General features: G+C 49.9%; 1 protein-coding gene across 4 annotated transcripts in view; it reads right to left on the bottom strand.

The window, feature by feature from the left end:
• Positions 1 to 25,358, bottom strand: part of LOC102047912 (phosphofurin acidic cluster sorting protein 1-like) — a 69,614-nt gene that overhangs the window by 10,902 nt on the left and 33,354 nt on the right. For 3 of the 4 annotated variants that reach the window (XM_055726202.1, XM_055726204.1, XM_055726205.1), the window contains exons 2-8: positions 10,727 to 10,814; positions 3,556 to 3,645; positions 3,060 to 3,185; positions 2,707 to 2,869; positions 2,458 to 2,549; positions 1,349 to 1,429; positions 500 to 559 (exon numbers count right to left, since the gene is read on the bottom strand). In XM_055726202.1, the coding sequence (XP_055582177.1) occupies positions 500 to 559; positions 1,349 to 1,429; positions 2,458 to 2,549; positions 2,707 to 2,869; positions 3,060 to 3,185; positions 3,556 to 3,645; positions 10,727 to 10,814 (700 nt within the window). Of the gene's footprint in view, positions 1 to 499; positions 560 to 1,348; positions 1,430 to 2,457; positions 2,550 to 2,706; positions 2,870 to 3,059; positions 3,186 to 3,555; positions 3,646 to 8,000; positions 8,087 to 8,409; positions 8,549 to 10,726; positions 10,815 to 25,358 lie in introns of those variants that run through there. The other variant, XM_055726206.1, reaches the window with a different exon arrangement.

The following is a 25,358-nucleotide window of genomic DNA, read 5'->3' as shown; positions in this document are numbered from 1 at the left end:
CAAATCCAGACTGTGGAAGAATCAAGTGACACTGTCAGCATGACAACCATAGGAATGTCAGACACCCATAACACGTCCTGAGTGTTAAGACACCTGGGAGGACCTCTACTGGCTGTCCTGCACACTCAGTGCAGGCTTCCAGTCAAGACCAGCCACCCCCAGGCTGATGTTAGCTTGCTCTCAGTCATGAACAGGATTGCCCCTGCAATGCCAGCTCCTGGGGCAGAACCAGTGTATGACAGCATCCTTCTGCGGCTGGCCTCTCTCCCCAACAGGAAGGTGTGTTTGATTTGAGCATGAGGCTCAGAGCTGCTTTCTTGAGGCAGAAAGCTTTGGAAAAGCCAAGGCCCGGTCTGTGCCATGTCTCACACCACCTTTGCTAACACCCCTGAGCACCTGCAGCTCATGCCTTGTGCTCCCAGTGAGTGGGAACCAGCACTCTGACCCCTACACATCTGCAGGAGACACTGACAGGTGAGGCAGCCTTCCTGCTTCTTACCTCCTCCGTCACTTTAAACCTCTTCAGCAAAGCCACAAATTTCTGCTTGAAGTTTGGTTGCTAAAACAAAACAAGGGAAGAAAAAAAGATCAGTAAAACTATGAAATCACGTTCCAAGATGACTAACATACAGTCCACGGTTGCTCTCTTTTATATGCCATCAGCTCCTTTCTGGGTCCACAGGCCCAAGGTCAGCTATGATGTCCCTTGCTCTTTAAATCTGCTGTAGGATTTGGACTAAATCTGGACTCCGATAGAAGCCACTGTATCCAGGCATGAGGGAGGGCACAAGGACTTAAACTCTCTCTGCTACAGGCTGGAATAGCACTTTCTCTCCATTTAAATCCCCTTTCTCCCCAGACCGTCTGGTTGAGGAATGCCGCCTTCAAGCAAGAAAGGATGGGGAACAAACTCAGGAACAAATGCCCAGGGACCTGCAGGGCTGAAGCAGATGGGGATGAGGAGATGCTTGGAGAGCAGGGGGTTGGCAGGGCAGCTTCCCACTTCTGCTGACAGGCAGAGGAGTAGCTGATGGCTCACCCTTCCTTGTACCAGCCTTATCCTTCCTCAGGGATGGAGAGACCATGTCACAGCAGCTAGTCAGAACTGTGTCACACACAGATCATCACTGATACAAAGCCAGGCTAAACACAGCACAGACTGTGAGCTGGGGTACAGCTCTGAGCAGCAAGCTAACTTGTTAGTGGCAAGAGGTTTGCCCCTTTTTCTCAGGCTCCCCTGCTCTTCACCAGTACCAGCACTCCCTCCAAACTCCCCTCACTCCCTGCAGGGAGGAGGAGAAGTGAATCCCTTCCATCCCTTTGATCACATTGCAAGTGCTGATATTACTCTGGTCATTGATGCAGTTCGGATCATTTTCCTCCTAGCCTTCTTGGTTTTCCTCAGGTCATCCTCTTCATCAAACAGATCCTGCAGGCAAAAGGTCACAGCACAACAGAGCAACTCGAGTACAGGCAGCAGCACTTCCTAGAAGTTCCCCTGCTCTACACTTGCTCCCTATTTTGAAAAGCTTTGGTCTACCTTACTCCTTCAGTCTTGCTTCTCACTTCTCCCACCTCTCTCTATGCAGCACCTTCTCCTTCCTTAGCACTGTCCCCCAATAGACGTTCTTCCCCAGTGCCTTTGCCCCCAGGCTATACGAACCACAGGGACGTGTAGCAGCAAGATTCCGAGGAGAAAGAGAAACTTCCTGCAACAGCCCTTGCTACAATCTAAAACTCTTCTCTCCGCACTCACCAGCCTTCCCGGGACCCATGTGTTGTTCTCCTGCTCTCCCCTCTCCATGGTTAGCTCAGAGGGCACAGCACCTGAGCTCACAAAAGGTGTTCTTCCAGGGATCAGCCTAAATACATGGGGCCCTGATGTCTTAACCCAGCACGATGGGACAGGTAATGTGGAGGACCCTGAACAGGGGGTTGTCCCTGTGCTTGATCAGCATGCTAGTACCAAAAGTTTTTTTCTGGCCTCGAGTGCAGGCACCACAAGAGGACAGCAAACAGCAATGGCACAGCTCATCACAGGGCTGGGATGGGCCTGCCACCTCTGACCATTCTCAGACCCAAACTGCACTTCTTCCTAAAATCTGTTCTCTCTCAGAGAGAGGGCAGCCTTTGGCCTCTTACCACAGGGAGACAGGGGAAAATCATGGTGCAAGATGCAGGGGGCTCAGCAGGGGTTTTATGCTGCAGACAGGACAGTTGCAAGGACAGATGGGTGAGACCTATGGCTCTCCAAAGTCCCTCCCTTGCCCTACCACGGACTTGACAGCAGCCCATAGTTCTTCCTGCTGTCAGGTATTGTGGCCTTCTGCCCTCTGAAACCATAACAAATGTTTACAAGGGAGGTAAGAGGGCTCAGGGTGATTAAGACCCTCAACTCCTGACTCCTGCCCCAGAAACGGGACCAGGACGTAAGTCACCTTGCCAGGCCTCCCTTACCTGACCCTGCACAGCATCATCGCTGGCTTCCTGCTCTGAGGAGAAGCTGTCATCCTCTTCTTCAGAGTAGTTATCAATGTCTGGGGAACGATCTGAAAGCAGACAGTGCAGATACCACAGCTAAGCATGACACCTGTCATGGCACCAGTGAAATGATTGGTATTGTTGGCAGACGCTTGGGGACACACTCCATTACCCATGTCCTGCCCAAAACGCTTGCCTTCAGGTCTGTGATGAGTGCTAACACACCTGAAGCTTTGATTTTAGGACCTGAGGGGACACTCCCGTCCTCATGGTCAATGGGCTGACTGGACAAAGAGTAGATGCTGATTTCAGCCACTCGAATGTTCACGTCCTTCATGTTGCTGTGGAGGCCCAGAAGCTGTCCACCGTCCGTTGGGTGCTGCATCACCTAGGCAGACAGACAAGCCCCCTGCCAGCATGATACAATGGCAGCTGGCAGCCCACCCCCACTGTCTTACAGCTAGCCAATAACCCAGGGCATTCACAGCACCGAGCACCTGCCAGCCAGCCCAGCTCCCTCCCCAGCACTGCCACAGGGAGGCCATGTGAAGCTCCCCTCTGTTCTCAGCACCCTGTACCTCAGCCATGTTAATGATGCCCACTGCGAGTGTCTTGTAGCCCAGGATTGTGCGGTTCTTGTATCTCTTCCTCCGCTGCAGCATGATCTGTAGTTTGTTGCCATCTCTCTTGAGAAAGTGTGGGTACTGGGGAAGGGAAGCACAGGGAAGACGACAGCATGAGGGCAGGGCTCTGCACGACACACAGGTAGAAAACTCTCCCTCAGTGCTGATGTACAGCAGGATCTGACCTGCTGAGCTTGAGGTGCCCTTCAAAGGCCACCTGCACTTTGCATCATCCTCCAAATCCCCATGCCCAGCAAAACAACCCCTGGAGCAACGGAGCAGCTGGCCAGCAGCAGGAATCTGTGCTGTTACAATCTGAGCATGGGCAACCACAGGAGGCCTCTCCTCAGAGTTCGTCCCCTTCACATTGAGCCCCCAAAGCCATGCTTGCTGAGAAATGCCAGGTGAGGGGAGCACCAGGGAGCCCAGGGGACCAGGCAACACAAGGTACCTGCAGTGAGAAGGTCAGCTCCAGCTCAGTCTCCATCAGGCCACCAGGTGGGAGGACGTATTCATTTGATCTCAGGACTCGTTTTGAACCCTACAACAAGATTGGTAGATGCACACAGCTAAGCTGGAGTATCTTGGCCAGAGACTCTGCTGCACCACACACACAAGTCAAGAATGTTCACAGTCCGCAGGGAAAGAGCCAGTGCCTTGACTTTATCCTGTTCCACCTCACAGAGCCACCTTACACACACCAATTAACACTTTGCAGAAAGCCTGCAGTTTCTCCTGGGCTGCCAGAGGCCCCTTCTCCTTGCCCACCTGCCAGGGAGCACTTGCTCTTCTTCCCTAGCCTGCTCTGCTTAATCCAGCTTCTTGCACCTGGAGCCCACCAGATGCTGTGGAGGGACACTGCTAGAGCCAGAGGGAGCCATGCATACAGCAACCAGTAGAAGAAGAAAAGGGTCCCAACACACTCCCTAGCCAGGAAAGGGACAGCTCCTGGAGCCCATCTCTGCCCCCCAGCACACAGACCCCTGCCTAAGCACAGCTGGCCAGGACGGCTCTGCTGGGACCAAGGCAGGATGCCCCAGGGAAACAGCAGTCCTCCTGCCTGCTCAGCTTGTGTCTCAGAAAACTCCTAATCTTGGTTCCTTGGGCAACACTGTATCTCTCCACATATACAAATGTTTTTTTTGCCCCAGGAGGACAGTTAGAGAGGCACTCTAACCGCATGCCCACTCCAACTCTTTTATTCTGTCTTTAATTAATCTCTACAGCTTTGCTGCTGACAGAGACCCTGAGTGACTTGGGGGATGAAAAATGCTGTCTGCATGCACCAAGCTCTCTTGGTTGCAAGGTGGCACAACTCAGATCCCACAAAAGGCCCATGCCCACTGGCTGTACCCCTGGCAGGGCTGTGGGACCAGCTCCAAGTATAAAATAACCCATGGTGGTTCCTCACTCTCTCCTGCCTCCCTGTGAATGGGCTAGCAAGCTGAGACATTGATTTAGGGAGGTAACAGCCTAGTTACAGGCCAGTACATCTGTTCTTGCAAATCAGTTATCATTGCTTTTGTAAGCACTCCTTAAATTAAACCATGGGCTAGGGAGCAGGTGGGTCAAAGCTAATCAAATAGGCACAGCAGTTCAAAGGAACCAGCTCCCACCTCATATATGTTGCCCCTTCCCAGGACCTCACTGCATCCCCTACACCCTTCCCAGCTTGATCTTGATGGATGCTGTGTCTGGCAAGATCCTAAGCTGGCCGTGGCCTGAGACCCTTCAGCAACTTAGACAAATCCTAGATTTGACTAAGGTTAGGTGAGCTCAGAGCACCCAGCTCTTCATCTCCACTGCAAATGGGACAGCAGCCCCAGAAGTCATGACAGGAGAATGCAGGTGGCACCATAAAGGAGACCACGGCTACCTCCCCTCTGCAGTCAAAGAGCATGGCAATGGGCAAGGGCATGTTTCAACACCCAGCAAGCACCGAGGAAACTTGCTGATGGGAACTTCAGCACGGTCCGGCAAGCCTGGGTGGTGCTGATATAAGACCTTTCTTGCACCTCTGTTGCTGGTGTTACCCATGCCAGCAAGGAAAAAACCCAAATAACCTATAGAGAGGAAGCAAGAAAGGGCTCCATATTTTGCAGTGATGCAGCGCTACAGTTCTCACTGATATCCAAGCAATAACAACCTCTAGCGAAACCCTCGCTGGTTTTCAAGAGGCCCAATCTGAGCTGTCTGCAACATTGATCCCAGTGACTGTGCCAGGAGTGAGGCTTTCCTGTGAATGGTATTCCTAAAACTGAAGAGAGGAGGTGGAGCTTATCCCCTTCACCATCTGTGAGCTTTCCTGGCCAAGAATGCACTGACTCTTCCTTCCTGAACTCTTAATAAGAGATGATAAGTGGTCACTGTGACAGTGACCATTTACTTTAACATGTTACCATTTGCTGTTTGTTGCAGACAGACTATCCACCAAAGATTCATTCTTCCGTCAAAACACACATACTGATGCAATTATTCTTCTTGCAGATGCTATTTCTGGGGACGGAGTTACAGCAAAAGAAAGGTGAGATCAGCCTGGGTGGCATGTCCAGTGAGTCAAGGTTTCATAAACATTGTCATTCTGTGTGTTACTGTCATTCACCACTGCAGAAGTACCACACCCAGCTCCAGTCATCGGCTCTGGCCCTAAAGTGAAACACTGGTGCACATCCATGTGGCATTGCAAGGACTGGGACAAAGACTGGTTCATTATCACAATGCAAGCAGAAAGGAGCAGCAGCGGAGCTGAGAGACCCCCTAATCAGCAGCACTTTTAGGTCCGGGACAGTCCTTGACGGGTGCAATGACCTGGCAGGCTGCATCATGGCTGAGCTGAAGCCCTGGGAGATACCCAGTCTGTGGCATCACTGAAGATAGAGAGACCATAATGTCTAAGCTCAGCCAGCACTTGGGGTAAAAAACAGGGCTAGACATTGTACTAGAAATGCTTGAGGTACAGTCCTCTCAGCAAGGTAAAGCCACTGCCCTAAAGCTCAAGTTCAGCCTGTAAGGTACACCAAGTTTCATGACATGGATGGTACTCACATATCCAGTAGGAAACATGGATCAGTTTCAGGAACAAATCATGACCCAGCAGAAACTAGCATTGTTCCAATTAAACAGATTAGAAACTGGTTATTTTTCCACCTGTGGGCTACTACCTGCCTACCAGCAACAGAGAATTAAAAACAACTTAGGATTTCTAGTAAGGTTGACACAAACCTCATGAGGTTCAATAAAGGCAAAAGCAAAGTCTTCCCCTAGGACATCCCACAACTTTGCTGCCTGTGAAGCACCCCAGGGAGCAGGACAGGCTCTGCAGAAAGGGACAGCGGAGATCCTGGCAAGCATCAAGGTACCCCTACAATGGCAGCATGCCCTGTTGCAGCAATGACACGGATCTCAGCCTCAGCAAATGTGCAGACAGGGAAAAGGGATTCCTCCCCTCTATTCAGCACTGATGACACCACAACTAGATTCCAGAACCAGTTTGGGCTCCCCAGTACAAGACAGACATTTGCAGATCAGAGCAAGTCCAGCCAAAGACATCAGGATGATCAGGGGCTGGACCACAGAACATACAAGGAGAGGCTGAGTGAGCTGGGTTTGTTCAGCTGGAAAAAGAGAAGGTGAAGCGGTACATTACTGCTGCCTACAGACACTTAGCAGGAGGGTGCAGAGAAGACAGAAGTGAACTCCTCTCAGAGGTGGACAAGAACAGAGTGAGAGGCAACAGGGATGAGCTGGAGCATGAGGAATTACCATTAGATGTTGGGATATTTTTTTTTTTTCTCTGTGAATGCAGTCAAACCTTGGGGCAGGACACACAAAGACAGGATTCTCCATCCCTTGAGAAATTCAAACCTCAACTGGACATGGCCTTGAGCACCTGATATAGCTCAGCTGTTCTGCAATTTGAGTAATGTCAGGCAAGACCAATTTCTCAGCAAAACAGTTGAGTATCACCATCAGTACTACAGGAAAACTTATTATCAGACCATTACATGAAGATCAAAGGTGACAAAGACAGTTAAAGAAGTGAAAAGCAATAGGGAGAGGTTGTGGTCACAGATCTTCACTACCTAATAGATTGAAAACATACAGGACCTTTCACTACTATACACAGGTGCATGATGCCCCGGTCTGGTTTGTAAGGTACAATCCCCAGTTTCAGGTATAAATCTGTACTGATGGGTCTTGTTTAAAACACAGGGTTGAGGCTAGAAGAGCATACCAAACCTGGAACAGGAGAGAGAACTAACATAGTATGGGAGACCAGGCCAAGGCAGACAGCAAAACACCACCCAGAATTCAACCTAAAGGTGCATTTTGCGAGAGAACAGCCCATTAAATATCATCAGCAAATTTCATTATTTAGGGGGTAGCTGGGATTGCTCAGGCAGGAGTGGAAAATCCTACAAGTGATTGCAAAAAGATTAGAAACAAAGCATGACTGAGGTGTAGACAGAAAACTCTTCATGTATCTTCCATGCATAGCAAGAAGGAGCAAAACATCCAAGCTCCTGCAGGGAGCAGGGCCAGGGCAGCAGGCAGGCCTGGCGGAGGCAAATGAGCTCAGCCTGGCCTGTTTTGTAACACACATTCTGGTCTATGTAGGGGCTGCCAGCATCATCCCTCTACAGCAGCACCAAGGGCTGAACCTGAGTCACCAGCCACATCCTGCAAGCTGCTGCAGCAGGCTCTGCATCCCTCCCACAGCACCTGTCACAGGAGCTGAAAGTTCTGGGGTTTGTTTTCTTCTTTCTTTGATTGTTTCCTCTATTCATGGCTCAAGGCTGGGTGTTTCTGAATTATAGCAAGTCTCTCTGCTGAGAGGAACAACCGCATTTCCCTTCACACCACAGTTCGTTACGATGCCAAGACAGATATCTGCACCTTTATGGAGCAGAGTCAGGCACATCTGAATCTCTTAATGCCATGCTGAACAATACACAGAAGGAACGCTCTATGACATCTCCAGTCTGTTGAAAGATATAATGAGGGATAATGTTTAAAAACCACGCAAGTGATATGAGAGTAAATCCCCTTTTCCACAGTAGTGCAGACTTCACCTCACTGGAAGCCACTGAACGTTAAATATTCAAATCACTTCTGGGAAATGGGTGTGTTCTGTAGACACAGAAAGCGCCCTTAGTCCTTTGACAGTGGTCTTTTTAGATGAAGGCACAAATAACAGCACACGCCACACTTGGAAACTTGTCTTTTAAGACCAGAAGGGCATGATCACTGCAACAAGGAGATCAGATATTCTAGACAGGCTTACACCACCTTCTGGGTCACGTACATTCATTCAGCAGACTGTCTCCAGCGCTGGGGCTGTTGTCTTGATGCCAGTCCCACTCAGGCAGGGTCAGAGCTTTGTTTCCATGCAATCTGCCTTTCAGAGCACCAACTTCCTGACAGCTGATTTCCTTAACCCAACAGAGCTACTACTGAAATGAGAGAAAATATAGCTCCCCTTTCCACTAGTCCCCAGCTGCCCCCTTGGGAACTTGCAGGTCCTCCACAAATTACATGCATCAGCTGTTTCCATCCATGAGATGGAGATGGCAACGCTTGCCAGGCAGCCTTCAAACAGCTTCTTGCTAGCGTGACTCATCTGTTACCTAGGAGAGGAGCAGGAGGGATGGATCCATCTGAGGCCATTCTGTAGGCAGGCTGTGGTGAAGCTGCCTACGGCTTCCATCTGCCTTCCAGGAAGGCTCAGCAGTGCCTGACCCTGCCAAGGCGGCTGGTCAGGCAGGTGGAACCAGCCTGGGGAAGCATACAAATCCAACCCACTCCCACAACGAGTGTCAAGCCACAGGGTAATGTGGGCAGAAGCATTCTCCTCCAGCTCCCTTCAGCTTCGCAGGGAGCCTACATCAGCATGCAGCCATGGGCATGTGGCCACACAGAGAGGAGGTGACCACGTCTAAATTAAGCCCCAGAATGCAGTCTCCGTTCCCTGGCAGGGAAAGGAGCCCTGCGGTGAAAAATCCCTGTGACCTCAGTCACTGCTGAAGCCTGTTAATTTCTTTTGCCAACAGGTTGCAAAGTTGGCTTGTGGCAGGGATGGGGGTGATCTGTTTGCAAGAGCTGCAGTCCCACTGTGCAGCCTCCTCCAGTCTCATGTTTGCAGTGCATGAGAGAGAGGGCAACTGAGGATGTACATGCTCAGCACATGGACACTCTGCCATAAGGGGGGCTGCCTGGGAGCCCAAGGGTCCCGAGTCCACAGAAGCACAGACAGCTTGGGCCAACAGTGCAGGAGATAAAAGGAGCAAGGGACCAGCCTAGCCCTCCCAGACACATGGGACCCACAGCCCCCAGCTCGCTCCCAGCCCCCGAGTCCTGTGCTGCTGGCACCCGTGGCCCAGCCTTGATTACTCCTGCATTTCCAGGGGCCAGGCAGCTCTCTCCTGCCCTGGCTGTTCCCTTGCTAAAACCTGCACCAAAGGGGGACAGGTTCTGGGAGTGAAATCCCAGTGCTTTCAGCTCTCCTGAATGGTACCATACACACAGGGATAGAAAGGCCAGCAAAGTGGGACACTGATCAATAGTGTGTGGACCACAGCATCCTCCTGCTGTCCTCACTCCAGGCCTTGAGTTTCACACATTTTGCTTTCAGTTCCTTCTGTGCAGGTGAATCAGGTCTGCCACGAAGGCAAACCCCAGCTCCCAGACCTCCACTAATACTGCAGCTTCCAGCACTAATCCAGGATTTAGATCCTAATATGCGTGGCACAAAGAGCTTTGTGGGAGTGCAAAGCTGCTGAGCTCCCGCCCCACAGTGCTTTCAATGGGATCAGCAGCTTTTCTGCTAGCTGACAAGAACAAAGGAAGGACACCAGCATCCCAGCTGTGTAAGGGTAGCTGTGGTGAGACAGCATACTCAAGAGGCATCTTGCTTCCATGCTGTCCTTTGGCAGGCACAAAGTATGTGCCTGCACCCACAGAGACCCATCTCTTCACCACCCGCTGCAAAGAGGGAGGGGGAAGGGTCACACATACCAGGATGGCAGCAAATTCCCTCCACCCTTGGTGACAAAGGTTCTCTCCCTTCCCCTCGGCCTGGCTGAGAGTAGAGGCACCAGGCCCAGCGGGAATGCACAGAGAAAGGGAGGGGACAGCAAAGGCAGCAGTGAGATCACACGGGGTGCAAATGTTAGCAGAAGTCATGCACAGAGCTGCTGATCCCTTGCACCCTTCCGTTCCCACCCTTCACTCCCCAGGGAGGGGATCTGGATGGAAGACACTGCCAGAAACCACCAGTGTTGAGCCTGTCTAAAGGGTTGGGAACAGTGGTGTAGGGGATGCCAAACTCCGAACAGCAGGTCAAGAGGAGGATCTTGGCTGAAGCAGGCAGGGAAGCAAGAAGCACTCTGTGCCAGTGTAGAGGCCTAACCAAATTCATCCCTTATAGAAACAAGCACCAGGCAGCTTGCTGCTGTCCCTGGGGCATCATTCCCACCTGCCTGAGAGCCAAAATCTCCCCAGGGGTGCTAACCAAGACAGAAGCAAAGGGTGGGCACAAGGCAAGGGACATGCAGACCAGCACTTCACAGAGGGCACAAGGATGGGCTTGCTGCCATCAGGCAGCAGCAAGGAGAGGAACATACCTGAATCTTCACAGCGATAAGCACTGAGCTTAGCTCTTTGTCCAGCTCTTTCAGCACTGTGAGTTTCTTCAGGCGCAGACTGCAGAGCCTGTAAGACAGAGAGAATGGGACACATTCAGGCACCACCATCCCTGGGGTCCTGCCACATGGTACCCAGCGCTCAGAAGGCAGCCTAGATGCTTGGCCCAGCTGCAGGCACAAGCTTGGCCGAGGAACACTGGCATTCACACGCCACCAAGACAGCCCATTGGGGAAAAAAGAAAAGAAGGAAAATTAACAGAGCTAAAGCAGGCTTAAGGGATTAGCATGCAACAGGAAGTCCAACAGCAGGCCATGTGGTAAAGAGATCCCTTCCCAAGTAGGGCTGTTGCCAGCTCTGCTTAAATCTACCTTGGCCACAGTGCTGTTTATTTATAAACCAAAGCACTTAAATCCACTCTTATCCTGGACTTAATTAAGGCAAATGTTCCCATGCAGACATCACAACTCAGCTCTTCTCTTGCACAGTACCACACAGAGCTGACTCGGAAGCTGGGCAGCAGCAGCCCCGCAGAAAGCCTCATACAGCAGCACCACCCTGACAACCTCAAATCCCAGGGACTCAGCATGGTAAGTGGCACCTCCAGGAAAAACCCAGGAAGGTGCCTGAGGCTGAGTGAGAAGAGTTACTTTTGCTGCTCGAAGGACTAGTCAGTGCCTGTGAGCCAGCCAGCCACCCTGACCTCCTGCCTAGGAGCCTGCAGCAGGACCCCCATGGAGAAAGGAGCTGTGTGTCAGAAGCACAGGCCAAACACATTTTTACAAGCAACACTGGCACTCTCAAGTCTCACAAGTAGCCTCTGTGCTCCACCCTGTGTCTGCATTGCTGCAGGCAGTGGTACCCAGACTTTTGTGGATACTAGTGTGCTGTACCTGAGATTAGGCCACTCTTCCTGGAAAACAGATGGCCTGCTACCAAATACCTGTCTGATACACTGTGCTCTCTGAGGGCCAAATCTATTCCCCTCTGTGCCTTTTCCACCCCACCTCCCCCCCTCCAGAAGGAAAAAACCCAACTGTCCTTGCTACGCTAACATACAGCAACAGTGTAAAACAGCCCAGAGGTGGAATGATACTGGAAAGGGAAAGACAGACAGCTGTACTGCAGGACAGGTTTAGGGCTTAGCAAGCACTCACCTCCTACCATGTGCCTGCCCTCCCTGCTAAAATTATTTTAGCTTGTGCAGAAGGTTTGCTGGACTGTGACTGCAATCCTGCTGTTTTGTCCTTTGTGTTTGGATAGCAGGGCATGGTGGAGACCAGAAGTCAGGAAGCTGGGAGTCCTGCCTCTTTGCCAGATGGCCTGGATTCCTTCAGCCAAAACCCAGGGCTACAGCCCCCTAAGCCCTCATACCCACCCCGGGACTGTAATCAGTGATCCCATCCCTGTCCACCCTTCCTGTTTGAGCCTCTGCTTGTAGGATGGGAGAAATCATCTAGGGCAGGCTTCTTGCTCCCCAGAAATACTTAGGCAAGGCTAGGAGTGAGCAGTGGGGAGCGTGGCCGAAGACAAGGAGGCCACCTCTAGGGCAGGGAGGGCAGGACTGAGTACTAGCAGAAAGATGGGTTACAGCAAACCACACCAGATGTACTAAGGAAAAGTCTTCAAAGAGGCTAAGCTTAGCTAACACCATTGCTAACCAGTTCTAACTTTGACTGTCCCTAGTCCCTAGACAAGCCACAGAGAGGAATCAGGCTTGAATGTATAAGGCAAGTACAGAACATGTACTCAAATCTTCCATACAGCACATATCTAGATGTGAGTTATCTGTGTTAAAAAGTTATCCCAAAAAGGTTAAAACTTCCATAAGGATATCCAGTCTTAATTGGAGGATATTGAAAGATTATAATTCTACCTAGCAGTTGCTCTCACTGTAAAAACACACTCCTTATCCAAACTAATCCATTCATTAGCTCTTCATGCTCCAATCTGAGGCACTTCAGAGTCCTGTCAGTACCTGGTATTTTTCCTCGGGGAAGAGTACATGCATACTGATCAGCTCTGCCCACTTGGGCAGCTCTTTTATTTCCAATAAGGCACTTCAAAGCTTCTTTCTATCCCTCTCCAGTTTTCAAGGTCTCTTTTACACAGGGGGAGACCCTGTACTCTGCCCCTGGTCCTTACCGAACCACGTACGGGAAGGTAGTAACCCCCTTCCACTCTCTGCTCATCCCCCCCTGCAGCACTCAAAAGATCTCACAAGCTCACGTATATGTTACCCTGCAACTCCAACCCCTTCTCAAAACAGTGCTTTCTGAAATACCACTGCCCTTCCCACAGAAATTAGCATGCGTGTCCTGGAGTCTAAATGTACTTATTTGCAGCACAAGAGCACACAATTTTTAGAAGGGTGCTCCCTAGCAACTTGGCTGTCCCTGATGACCCTCTTTTGATCTGTTACTTAATCAATCCCTGCATCACCTAGATTTCTGTCACCGCTAAGTGTTTGGCACCAGTTCCGGAGAGCAGTGGGTCTCCCACTAATCCCTGCAGACCTCTATAGGGCAGGATTGATCACAGGGATCAGAACGGCAGTGCCTATCTGAACGCTTGAGCCAAATCCCATGGCAACTACCCCATGGTCTTGCCCAGAACTGATCACCGTGATTCCCTAAAGTCACTGCACTTTTTGGTAGATAAGTTATAAATCTGGATCTTCCTGCTCATATAATTAAACAGATTAAGTAGCAATTACTCGAGCTGTGGAACTACTGCAAGGGCTGCCTCTGTATTGTGCTGTGGTGAACATGACTGTGTAACACTGACAGCAACGGTGACTGACAGCAACAAGGAAAATGAGCTCCAACAGGACAGTCCGACAGCCTCCTGGAACTCCAGTACTCCTATACTCCACTACCGGTTGTTCACTGGCAAGTGATACTCACCATTTCCTGATATTATCTTAAAAAATGCTGCCTTCTTTCCATCACTAACTGGGATGGTCCGTCAGCCAAAAATCCTCTTTCCTGATCATGGCTTTTTAAACATGCAATAAAATAAAGCAGCTCCTAGCCTTCATTCATTCCGCTCTACCTCTTTATTCAACCTGGTACTAAAGCTGAAGATACCAAGAAGCACACAGCCCACCACCGCTGCTGGCTGAGGACATCACAAACAAGAGTACATGTACACATACACACATTCACACACCCATCACTGCCACCCACGCCTCAGCTAAGGTGGTGGTAATGAAAAGGAGCACAGGTACATACATACAAACACATGCATCCTGACGGCACGCCCCTGGCTAAGGAGCAGACACATGTGCGCACTGACACATGCGCGCACCGACACTCTCTCACTCACCTTAGCTAAACAAGCACTAACTTTCAAAGTTGAGATCCTGCAATGCAAGCAATTACATCAAAATAAGATGGAGGGGGAAGGGGGAGGGGGGCTAGAGAAAGAAGCAAACCCAGGAACCCACTGAGTTAACTGTCTGATAGCATTTAAAGCCTCAAAGCTGAAATTTTCTAGAGTATGCACTTTCTAGAGTATGTTCTTAAACATTGAAGTCATACTTTGAAAACACCCCAAAGCATCATTCTATGCACATCTTTTCCTTCCCCCCCCCCCCCCTTCCAGGTTGCAGCTTCTCAGCTGTTTTCTCCCTCTCTAGTTAAATGATTAATTTGGAATTTTTGCTCTGAATTCTGATGAAACGCTTATAACATTGTCACCAACCTCGCCTGTGCATTCATCTTGAAAAGCAAAGCTCCTGTAACACATTTATTTTGTGAAATTCAGTGCCAGCAGCAAAGCACTGGCTCCAGCTGTTGTTTCCAAATTCACCCAGCCTCCTGTCCCAACAGGTGACCGCCGCTCACAGGTAACACTCACAGTGGCTGGGTTTACTGTTGCATTTCAAGGCCAATGTTTCAGTGAAGGCCACACACCTCTAAAGTCCCTGATGCCAGGGGACTACAAGTTAGAGGTACAGCTCCTAAGGCTGGTAGAGAGGGAAGGAAAATAGGATGAAAATGCATCTGTGCACAGTACAGGAGTAGCAAGTTACAGCCTGTGCTTTGCCTGTAAGCCTGAGAGCAACTAGTAAGGAGAGGAAAACTATTTAGACCTACCTATGGCCTCAGCAAAAAGATTTGGGGGTACACTGTACACGGTGAGGGGGCTCTAGAAGCACCCTGTAAAACTGGAGCTGCAAAGCTAGCCAAAACTTATCCACAAACTGGCAAAGGCGCCTGGCAGAGAAGCAGCTTGAGCTCTGGGTAAACAAGGAACCTCAGACATCTCTTTTTGCACAGGACACAAGCACTGAGGAGGCAGAGGTGCCAAGGAGCACTTCTGAGATACATGGAAGGTGAAGTCTAGAGTGTAAAGCAAGGCAGCAACAAGGACTCTGAACGGTACATCTGGCCAGTAACAGGATATAAAACCTTAACAGCAGGTCTCACGCCCCTTTTGAGCAGACGCAGTATATTTTTTCTGCTGGGACTCTGGGCTGTTCAGTGCTTGGCTTACTGACCACTGGTGAGTAGCAGCTCATTCTCTGGGCAGGATTGTTTTCCTGAACATTTGCACTCATTCCTTCAAGTGGCAGCAGCCAGGCTCCCTGGGTTTTGCCTCGTGCTCCCATGCCACCTACAAATATTAGAGCACATCCACCTTTCCCAGCACTGGCCCTCCACGCATCCTTGTCAACACTACCATCCTTATTAGACACACAGCTGTGGACTAAGCCTTCAACAGCAGCAGTTTAGCAGCTCCTCAGTATTTTTCCTGACCTCGACAGCTCAGGTTTGCCTTTCAAGGAGATATCCACCTCTGAGACTGGGCTTCTGGAGCAATGGCAGATGTTCAGTGGGCCTTGCAAGGTACGGGCCGCTCCTGTAGCCCTGGCTCAGTTGCTGTGCAGCACCTCCTTCCTGCGAGGCTTCCCACTGGAGGGCAGAAGGCAGCCGGCCAGCACCAGCCACCCCGGGCGATGGGGTTGCCCTGCAGCTCACCCTGCAGGCTGGCTATTCTCATACAACAGTTCGGAGAAGCAGCTTTACCCGCCCTGAACAGAGAGGTGTCCAGCCCTACAGCTCACCTCTGATAGTGGCCAAAGCAGGCGCTAAGAGAAGAGCACACAAATGGGGTGCAAGCAGTGAATGTGCACTCAGCCACAGCTTTCTGAAGTCAAGATACTTCCTCAGCCGTACATAAGCACAAGACACCACTCATGCACACAGAGGGGAGGAGAGACCTACTCCACTTTCAGAAACCAAGTCCCCGTTGCCAGCAAACAGGAGCGATGAACTGGGACAGCAGCAGATTCATCAAGCTCTGCAGCTCTGGCATCAGGACGAGTAGGTGGACCAATTACATGCTTTGAGATGAACTGGGATGAAAGCTGGTGTTAGCCTGCTTTGAGAGCCTCCCCAAGGGAAAGTGTGACAGAGCATTCAAGACTTGCTAGCACACTTGCCTCTCTGCCCTCCAGCAACTGCTGCTGCCTGGGAAGCACATGTAAAGCAAGCTGCACTGGAGTAACACAGCAGGATGCAGAGACCAAAGGCCACAAAGGCACCCTCCTGGAGGCCCCAAGGAACTAGGGCCAGGGCCACCAAATGCCTGCTGTGTAACAGGGTCTCCTAGCTGAGCTACACAGGATGGTGTGCAGCACAACAGCCCTGGTGCTGACGAGCAATCCCCTCCTTGCTGTGAGAGAGGAAGCATTTTGGCTCCCCAGCATCCTGGCTGACAGCAACTTTGCTACCAATAGCACGCATCTGCCCTGCTGCTGGATCCAGAGCAGACTTCTGTTACTGCAAACTGCAGTAGGTTTGACTCATCCTGATTCCCAAGTGACATTCCCAAAGGAAATCCCAAAACATAAGGGACAGAAAGACAAAAACCTCCAGGTTGGAAACGAAAATCCTTTCATTTCCTGTAAAGCATTTTACAGCTTATGGCTCTGCCTGCTTTAGGATATCCAGCCTGTTTCCCCATGTGACTATTCCTGGTCCCCTCCATCATCCCACCTCCCTCCATGTGGCTCTAGAGAGACCAAACCCAAGGCCAAAGCTCACACATTCTGGACGACCTGCTGACACTCTTCTTCCTTTTGTCTCTGAGGGTTATAACAGCAAAGGAACATAAAAGCCCATGCTGAGAAGGGGTTCCTTCTCCCCACAGCACCAAGTTGTCTGCACTACACGGGAGGAGGACAGAGGACAAATGCATGCTTAAAACAGCAAAGAATGCCAGTGTCAGCAGAGTGTACACTACCAACAGTAAGACGGCATCCTCAGTCAGGACAAATCGGAGGCAAAGGGAAGAAAACTGTGTCCTGCAAGTAGCTACATCTACCCTTCCTTGTCTTCATGACTGGCTGCTCACAGCTGTGCGGAGTCCTGCTTACAGCCCTGTGTTAGCACATGCCCCCTGGGATGGCCATTCAAGACAGACTGCAGCCTCTTTGCGAAGAGGCCAGTGCAGCACATTAAATGGGACCTCAGCACGATGGTACTGGAGCACCTCATTTTTTTTCATTTTTCCTATCCTCAGAGGACAGAAAGCCCACCCCAACAGCCGTTGCTGTCATCATCTGACTGGGCAGTCCATTTTTAACTGCATTAAACATCACCATCTCACTGTGCATGTACATTTATCAGGCATGACCTGCTCTGATCAGCCTTTGGAAAAGTGCCTAACTCTTTAATCTCTGGGCAGATGATCACAGAACAGCTCTGGTTTGGTCAGCGACTTGCCCTTGAGCTTACCGCACCCAGCTGCTCTATTAAACACTCAGAAGCAGCTTTCCCACTGCAGGGACCATACCCCGGTCTGCCCAGGAGCTGTGACTGCCACCCAGAGGCCTCCCAGGAACAGCTGCTCTCCCATCACAACCTCTTGGCACTCCTGTGCCAATCATAGCATTGCAGTACCTCTGAGATGGTACAGCCACTCACAACAGATGCACGGGAAAGAGCAGGTCACACCCTGAAGAGACACAACAGTTAGGACAAGGCATAGCAGACATACCAGGCTGGTTCAAATGCACCTACAACGTAAGGAGGCTCAGAGAAGTGACACGAACATTGGCAGACCTTGTGCATGTCTCAGCCAGCAGCAGCAGCAGCAGGTACCAGCTATCACCAGCAACAGCTATCAGAGCTGCTTGCTACCTGTGTGAAAGCCAGGTGTGAGGGAGGATCGAGTACAGCCAGGTAACGGATTCACTGATTGTCTGGAGGGTGTAAGATTCACTCAGCATTACAGAAGAGATCTGTTAGATTTATCTAGGAGAATATAAAAATCTTTCTAAATACCTAACACTGATGTGCAAAATCATTCTCTTCCCTAGGGCTTTCAAAACTGGTAATCTGATAGCTACAGCCAAAATTGTTCTTGGACCAGCCACTATGTTTCCTTGTCGGGTTTTAAGAAGTTAAGCTTTTGAAACACCCTTGTTAAAAGAGATCAGCCAAGATGCGGTACTGAGTGTACACCAGCCCTAAACGCAGAGAGTCACGCGAGGAGGGGCAGACAGACCAGCAGCAGTGCTGCACTCAGGGTGCATAGCACTTTTCCTACATCTACTACAGGCTTTCAGCTGCTTTTGTGCTGCCAAAATGTTAACATGCAGGTTGTGCATGTGGAAGAAGATCTGAACTACTTGTAACACTGCACTTCTAATGAAAGAATGTTCAGGACAAGAGCTGAATTGGCTTCCCTTGCTTATTCGCTGCCCGTGGCATGGTGAGAAAGGGTAGGCTGGTCCAAGGAGGAGGGCAATGAAGCAGAGGCATGAGGGTGCATGGCTTCTTCAGTGCCACTGCAGGGGTCACGGCACCCCAAATCAGCACACAACAGGCCTGGCTGCAATGGACAAACAGCTCTCACATAAAACGCTCGGCCAAGGCCATACACCCAACCAAGGAGTATTCCATCTCCTCCAGCATCCCACTAAGCACGCACAGACAGCAGTGACACTCTCAGCCCAGTGAAGCTGCCTGTGATTCCTACTGCTCAGGCCTACACCTGACTGCTCCAGAGCAAGTGTGCTTTCTTCTCAAGGCTGCTGAGGTTTGGACGTGCCTCATCACATGGGCAAGTGTATGCCAGCTTCTCTCCAAGCAAATTGCTTCTAAACAGGAAAAATACATTCTCAGACCAATGCAAATGCAATAGCGGACTCAAGTCAAAGATAAGCCCGTATGACGAAATGTTCCCTTCCTATTCTCAGGCTGATTCCTCTAAGCACAGCTGTCCTTTACAGGCTCCATAGCTACAGACAGCTCCACAGTTTTGGGCTCAGCAATACTGGCAGCCTTGAAAAGAAGCGGACAGCTCTGGCCAGCTAGCTGTTTGTGTTGTGGACTTGTGTCTAGGACACAAGTGCTTGCCTCTGTGCTCATTTCGAGGGTGGCTCAGTGTGGGACACTGCACACAGCAGACAAAGACACAGCTGAAGTCTATATATAACCTGAATGCCATCTCCCAACCTGAGGACTGCTTCCTCCTGAGAAACGTCACTTTCTGACCCATCCCTGCTGCGGACTGAGAGCTTCCACATGCTTTGCCAGCCTGGAGAGCAAATTACACACAAGACACACATACCTCCTACTCTGATCTCAGATGTCATTCCTGCCAATGCAGCTGGTCCCACTGTGGGAAGAAAGAACAGCTGCTGCTGTGGTGCTAGGCCTACCGAGCATCACAAACTCCCAAGCAGGACGAGCACTGCCTATGTATGCAGCCAGCACAGAACTCGGGCAAGAGGAAACTGACAACTACAGCTGTCAGCATTGACAGGGCTATTCCTGCCCCTCCTTCCTAGCAAGTCTCCTCTCTTCAGGCAGCTTTTAATACAGAGCTCTGCTCGGCAGGGATTGAACCTACCCGTCCAGAGAGTTAAGGCAGATACCACTGTGCACTGAGGCAAGCCACAGCCTTCTGCACATCCAGCTTTCCTCTGTGCTATTCAATTTCTTTCTGAGCCAAGCCACTCCAGGGAAGAGCTGCTCCATCTCTGATGTCACTGGCACAGTCCTGGACCCCACACAGCCACCATCCAGGCTGCTACTGTTTTGTGACAGCTTCATGCCTGCCTGTAAAGCTGTACTAAATGCCTCCCTCACACAGTACAGTTCTGCTCCACAAGCCTCCAGCCTGCCCAAGTAGGCAACATAACCACACTAAGGCAAAACACAAGGAGCAGGTGCCAAGGACAAGGCAGACAATGCCCAGCTCTCCACTCTGATGGGGCTGCAGCTTCAAAATTTGAACTGACACATTTTGCTGCTCTTGAGGTTTCCCTGCACCCTCCTTATACCCAGCGATGTGGTTTTTAAACTTCTTTCCTTCTAGTCTTCCATAAATACCAAATGAAGTTGCCCAGCAGGTTCAAAAGCTAAGAGGAAAGACTAAAATACTCTTGGGAACTGCATGTTTCCCAACAAAATTCTTTTCCTGCTAACATTTAATCTGATTCAAGTCAGATATAAACCTGGCACCTAATAATGTCATTTTACAGTCTGGTCATGCTGCTCTGTGCTAGAAAAAGTCAGCAACAGAAAAATGCCCTTCTGAAGCATTATAGCCTACTATTATCATGCCCAGGATCTGTACAGGCTGGAACACTGTTATTTCAACAGAGTTGCTGTGCAGTCTTCCCAGATGTATTTAGCCTCTGTTCACAGCTTTCCCCACTAGTTTTGCTTTAAATCTTTTAGCCAGTTTGTAATCACCCACTTGTACCTTCATAACACAGCACTGCTGAAGGTACTGCTTTTCACCCACCACCCCAAACCACTGAGTCCCTGTGGACTACTTCCCAGGTGAAAGCAAAAGGAATCCAGATTGACTAAAAGTGACCTTAAATTTTCTGCACGGCATTTCCCAATGGGTTTTTAACCTCTTTGATAACACAAGTCTCTCAACCCACTGATAAAGACTAGCAAGGCCACTGTGCTGACCACACACAAGGACCCTTGTCTGAAAAGTGGGGGAGCTATGAAAGGACAGTTGTTAAAATCACAGGAGAACAGTCACTGTGCATTCAGTGTCAAAAGCAAGATCAGGGGGTGGAATGGAAACCCTGAGATCTGCCTGGAAAGGCCTTGTCAGCTGCTACAACCTGTCACTGTCACAGACATACCAGAGCTATCTCACACACCCCATGGCAAGGAGCTGCAGCTTACCTGGTGCTACAGAGCAGCTTTCCTTTTAGCATAGAGATGCCTGCAAACACTCTAGTGTGCACTGCTTCTCCTCATCAGTCACCTTCAGAAACAGCCCCTGCTGGCAGAGATGACCACCATGTCACACCCCTGCAATCCAAAGCTGCTGGGCTGTTTCTACCCAACCACGCATGCTTTCCTGAGGCAGAGGTGCCACACAACCCATGCAGCTGGAGTGGAAGTGAGTACATGTTGCTATGGTTCATGCTAGATCACTAGCTGAGGGATACCATGGTATTTACCAGAAAACCCCAGCCATATAATAGTGCTTTGTGCTCAAGTCCACCCCTGTAACATCAGGCTCGCTGGGTGCAGGCATCAAGAAGCATGCACTAGCTGCCCTGCAAAAGCAGAGGAGCTGTATCTAGGGAGCAGCCTGAGCTCCAGCAGGCCGGAGCAAAGGCAGTTTCCCCTTGAGGACCTCTCCAGGCAAAGCATGCAGGCAGCTGCTGCCTGAAGTCATTTATGTCACTGGCACCATGAGATTTCCCAGCAGGCTGCCATGCTGCCCAGCTGCAAAGGCGCTGCAGCTTGGGCTCAGCAGCATCAGACAGTTACTCACGGGCTGACAGGGCCCTGGGGGCTCTGGAAGCAGCACACACACCAAGCAGACAACACTCCATGCACCTGGAGCTGCTCACTTCCAGCTGTTGTCCCAGTGGAACAAGATATTCTTTCCAAGGATCACTGTGCCCATCCAGCATCTCAGCAAGCTGCAATCTGAGCCAGGAGCTATCACAACAGACATTTTGCCTAGCAAAAGGGTCTGTAAATAACGTGGTGTGCCACCTCACCACATCCTGTATTACAGCCACACCAGGCACACACAGCCACCCTGGCTAAGACAATCTGAATTTGCAACATGCATGAAAACTTCAACACCCTACCAACCACTTATTCTTTTTAAAGTACATTTTTTTTAGTACTCATCAGAGCACCAAAGTGCCTATCGGAGATACCAGGAAATAGAGGGACAGGTGGTTTATCATACAGCTCCTCCCACAAACCCGTGGGAATCTGTGGCTGAAGTAAAGAATTTCCTGCATGATAGGTACACACAAAGCCACCTGCTGCAACAGAGGTGCTTCTTTATGCCTGTTATTCAGGCATGCGTTGGCCAAGTCAGGTCTGTAGTCCAATGCACTGTCCTTGTTTTCTTTCCAAGTACTCCGAATTTTACACAGGACGTTGTTAAACATTTCCGAAATGAGTCATCTCCAGCTCTTCTACACAGCCAGTTAGAGAAACTTATGCCAGCGCACATACCTTGGGACTGGCCCACAGGCAGCTCTGCACCAGCCAACTGAAGCAGAAGAAACAAAAATGTGGCTTTTTTAGTTCACTGATCAAACTATAAAAGAAGCCTATAAAAGAAATAAAAGCTAGTTCAAGCCCAGAATATACTGAAAAGTTTTGACAACAGCCATGAGGGGACAGCTCTGAATCTGACTAACACAGAGTAAGTGGTTAAGAAAGGCAGGCAGTAAGACTGCAAGTGGCTGTGAAATTCTAACCAGTTACAATTTTTTAAGAGAAGTAAAAAAGTCAAGGGACAACATCAGAAGAGCAAACTTAACTAAATGCCCAGGATCTAGACATACCAATAGGGTACCACCCAAAGGAAAAACCTAGTTCAGAAACATCTGGCAGCTCCTTAACAGAAATGCTGTGAAAGCATCACACAAGCCACCCTAATGCCCAAAGGGAGGGGCAGCACAGCAGCCTGGCTAGACGGCACTATCTTCAGTTCCCAGGGCCAAGAAGCAAGCATCTAAAAGATGAAACAAAGTCAAATTACCCAGGGCATGAACAGCAATATGCAGAAACAAGAGCAAAACACCAGCCTAGAGAAGCCAAGGCCCCCAAAGCATTCATTAGGTTATTAGTAGCATGTTATATTTGCTGGTGCTCAGCTCTAAATAGGCTGCCAGTTCAAAGGAGAGGTGAGTCCCTTCCTCAGGATAATCATATATGGAAAGAAGGCAGAGGAAGCTGTTCCCCTGGGAATTATGAAGAGCACTGCTACCCTGGTACAAAGGCACAGGGTCTTTTGTTAGTGTGATTCCGTGGATGCAATCACATTACCCTTCCCTCATGTAACATATAAAAGATCAGAGACTGCATCAGAGCATCACCATTGCTCCTTATCGTAAGTGGCAGGTTGCTGGATCAGCCCAGATGTGGTGGAAGGGATGGAGGCACAGACAGGTGAGGGGAGACACAGGTACACAATATCTGGAGACCCAGCAACTATCCAGAACCCTGGAAGGTGCACCAACCATCTGACATGCTCAGAGCACCTAGCCTCACAAATACAAGCCGTATCTCCAGCAGTGGCAGGGCCAGGGATGCCAAGCCCAACAGCAGCAGTCCTGCTTACTGCTGGGTGGGAGACGCTCAGGGCAGCTCTCTAGACCAACCTGACACAGGAGAAGCAGTGCCAGCACTGCCACTGCAGATATAGCATGCTTACTCCTAACACCTGCACTAGAGTAGCAGCGCAGCAGCCCAGGATTCCCATATTCAGCCCACTGTGTCCTACATAGATAAAGCTAGGCCCCATCGGCTTCCCACCACACCAAGCACTCACAGCCAACACAGCACAGCCCAGAGCCATGTCACAATACAGGGAAGTTCCACCCAACCTGAACTGAACCGCTCGTCTACCACAACTCTGGCAATGATGTCTTGAAGAACCATTTTGCAGTATCACTGGGGCTGGCTCTGGTACCAAGTACACTGACCCACTGAGGGAACAGTGCAGTTTGGTCCTGCCCACAGAAGCAAATACCACCAAGGTCCTCTGATGTTGGGCTCTATGGTCTTAAAGGGCTTTTCCAACCAAAACAATTCTATGATGTCGCCTGCACCCAAAGATGCTTGTTTAAAGGGAATAACCAGTTGTGATGAGCAATTCCACACAGAACAATGTGGGTCTTTACAGACCTGGAGCACAGCCAACCCTGTTTTGTACAAGAGGGAAAGACAGCCCAGAAACTGAACTAGGGAGAACCCAACAAGAGGGAAAATAAAACCGGATTTGTACCCTGAAAGAAGGAAGAAGGTCTGGAGATCTCCCTTTCAAGGCATCAGCCATTGATGGAGGAGGCTTTTGCTTTAGAAAGCCTAAAAGAGCACTGCCGCTCAACCAGAGAGTAAATCACTCCAGTGGTTTTGAGTGGAAAGGCAGAGGTGCTGACCGGGGTCCACAACCAGCTACTGCACTGCTTTCTATGATTTCTCTGTCGACACCCACGTAAGGCCAAGCAGACAATTTCAAATTGACACAGTAGGTTCAGCTGCACGCACCACACACTATCTACAACTGGCTTCTAATCAATGAAGGATATAACCAAGCCTGCACTATTTAGGTTTTTTAACATGCAATAAAACTGCACTGGAAAATTTAAATAAGGCTTTACAAGAATAATCCCTGCTTTAAATTTGCATGCAATTAGAGAAGGATGTACAGGTCAGTTAAAATTGGACCCTACTGAAGTTACTCCTGCACTCATCAAGAGTATGTACAACCTTCCCATCCTTCTCAGGATGCCAAAACCACATGCAGCACAGGGCCAAGGCATGTCTTAGACATGGGACAAAATTTACCTGCTGAGAAGCAACTAGGTCTCCAGCACTGTCACATGGCACAAGCTGATCTGATCATACCCTTGTCAAAAATAAACACTATGCATGTAGAAATCAGCCTTGTTTAGCATTGGGTTTTTGTGAGCTTTTTCTGAAATTTGTTTTTTTCATCTGCACACAATTGTACCTAATTATCTCACATACTCCAAGTGATTCAACTCACATTCAGTGTCAAAGACTTCTAGGCAGCATCCATGGTCTGTGTCAGAGGAGATAAAAGGTGACAGCAAGGAAAGGATGGGAACAAACAGCACAATCAACGAAAGGAGGAAGGTTTACATCAGAAGAAAAGGCAAGAGCATCTTGCAAAAGCAGAACCACTGTAGGCAAAAACCAACACTTCTAGGGAAGCCAAGAATGAATTGAAGTCTGATAGCAAGTCCTGCAAGCACAGCACCTTCCCAGGACCTGCAGCTCACAGGGCACAGTCCTCCAGGCCAGGATCTTACACCTGGGCCTTGCCAATGAAGTACACAGTCCTGCCCAAACCCCAGGCCAGACTGATCAGCCACGGATGCACAACTAATAATTTTCAGGTGGGTGTGCTTTTTGGGGACCACACAACTGTGGCTATTCATCTGAGCTGAGAACCTCCATGCTTCAGTAATCCTGTGTCTCCCTTCAGATTTCATTGCACTTAAGCCTCAGTGCAAAGAGAATATTTGCAAAAAGCTCTTTAATCTCCTCTGTAACAGCCTTCCTCCAAAGCAGATGTGCAGATAAAAGTCAAGTCAGCACTCCCTAGAGCAGACACAAA

The sequence above is a fragment of the Falco cherrug genome, chromosome 13 (assembly GCF_023634085.1).
Source record: "Falco cherrug isolate bFalChe1 chromosome 13, bFalChe1.pri, whole genome shotgun sequence".
Taxonomy (NCBI): domain Eukaryota; kingdom Metazoa; phylum Chordata; class Aves; order Falconiformes; family Falconidae; genus Falco; species Falco cherrug.
This window is presented reverse-complemented; position numbering and strand designations above follow the sequence as displayed.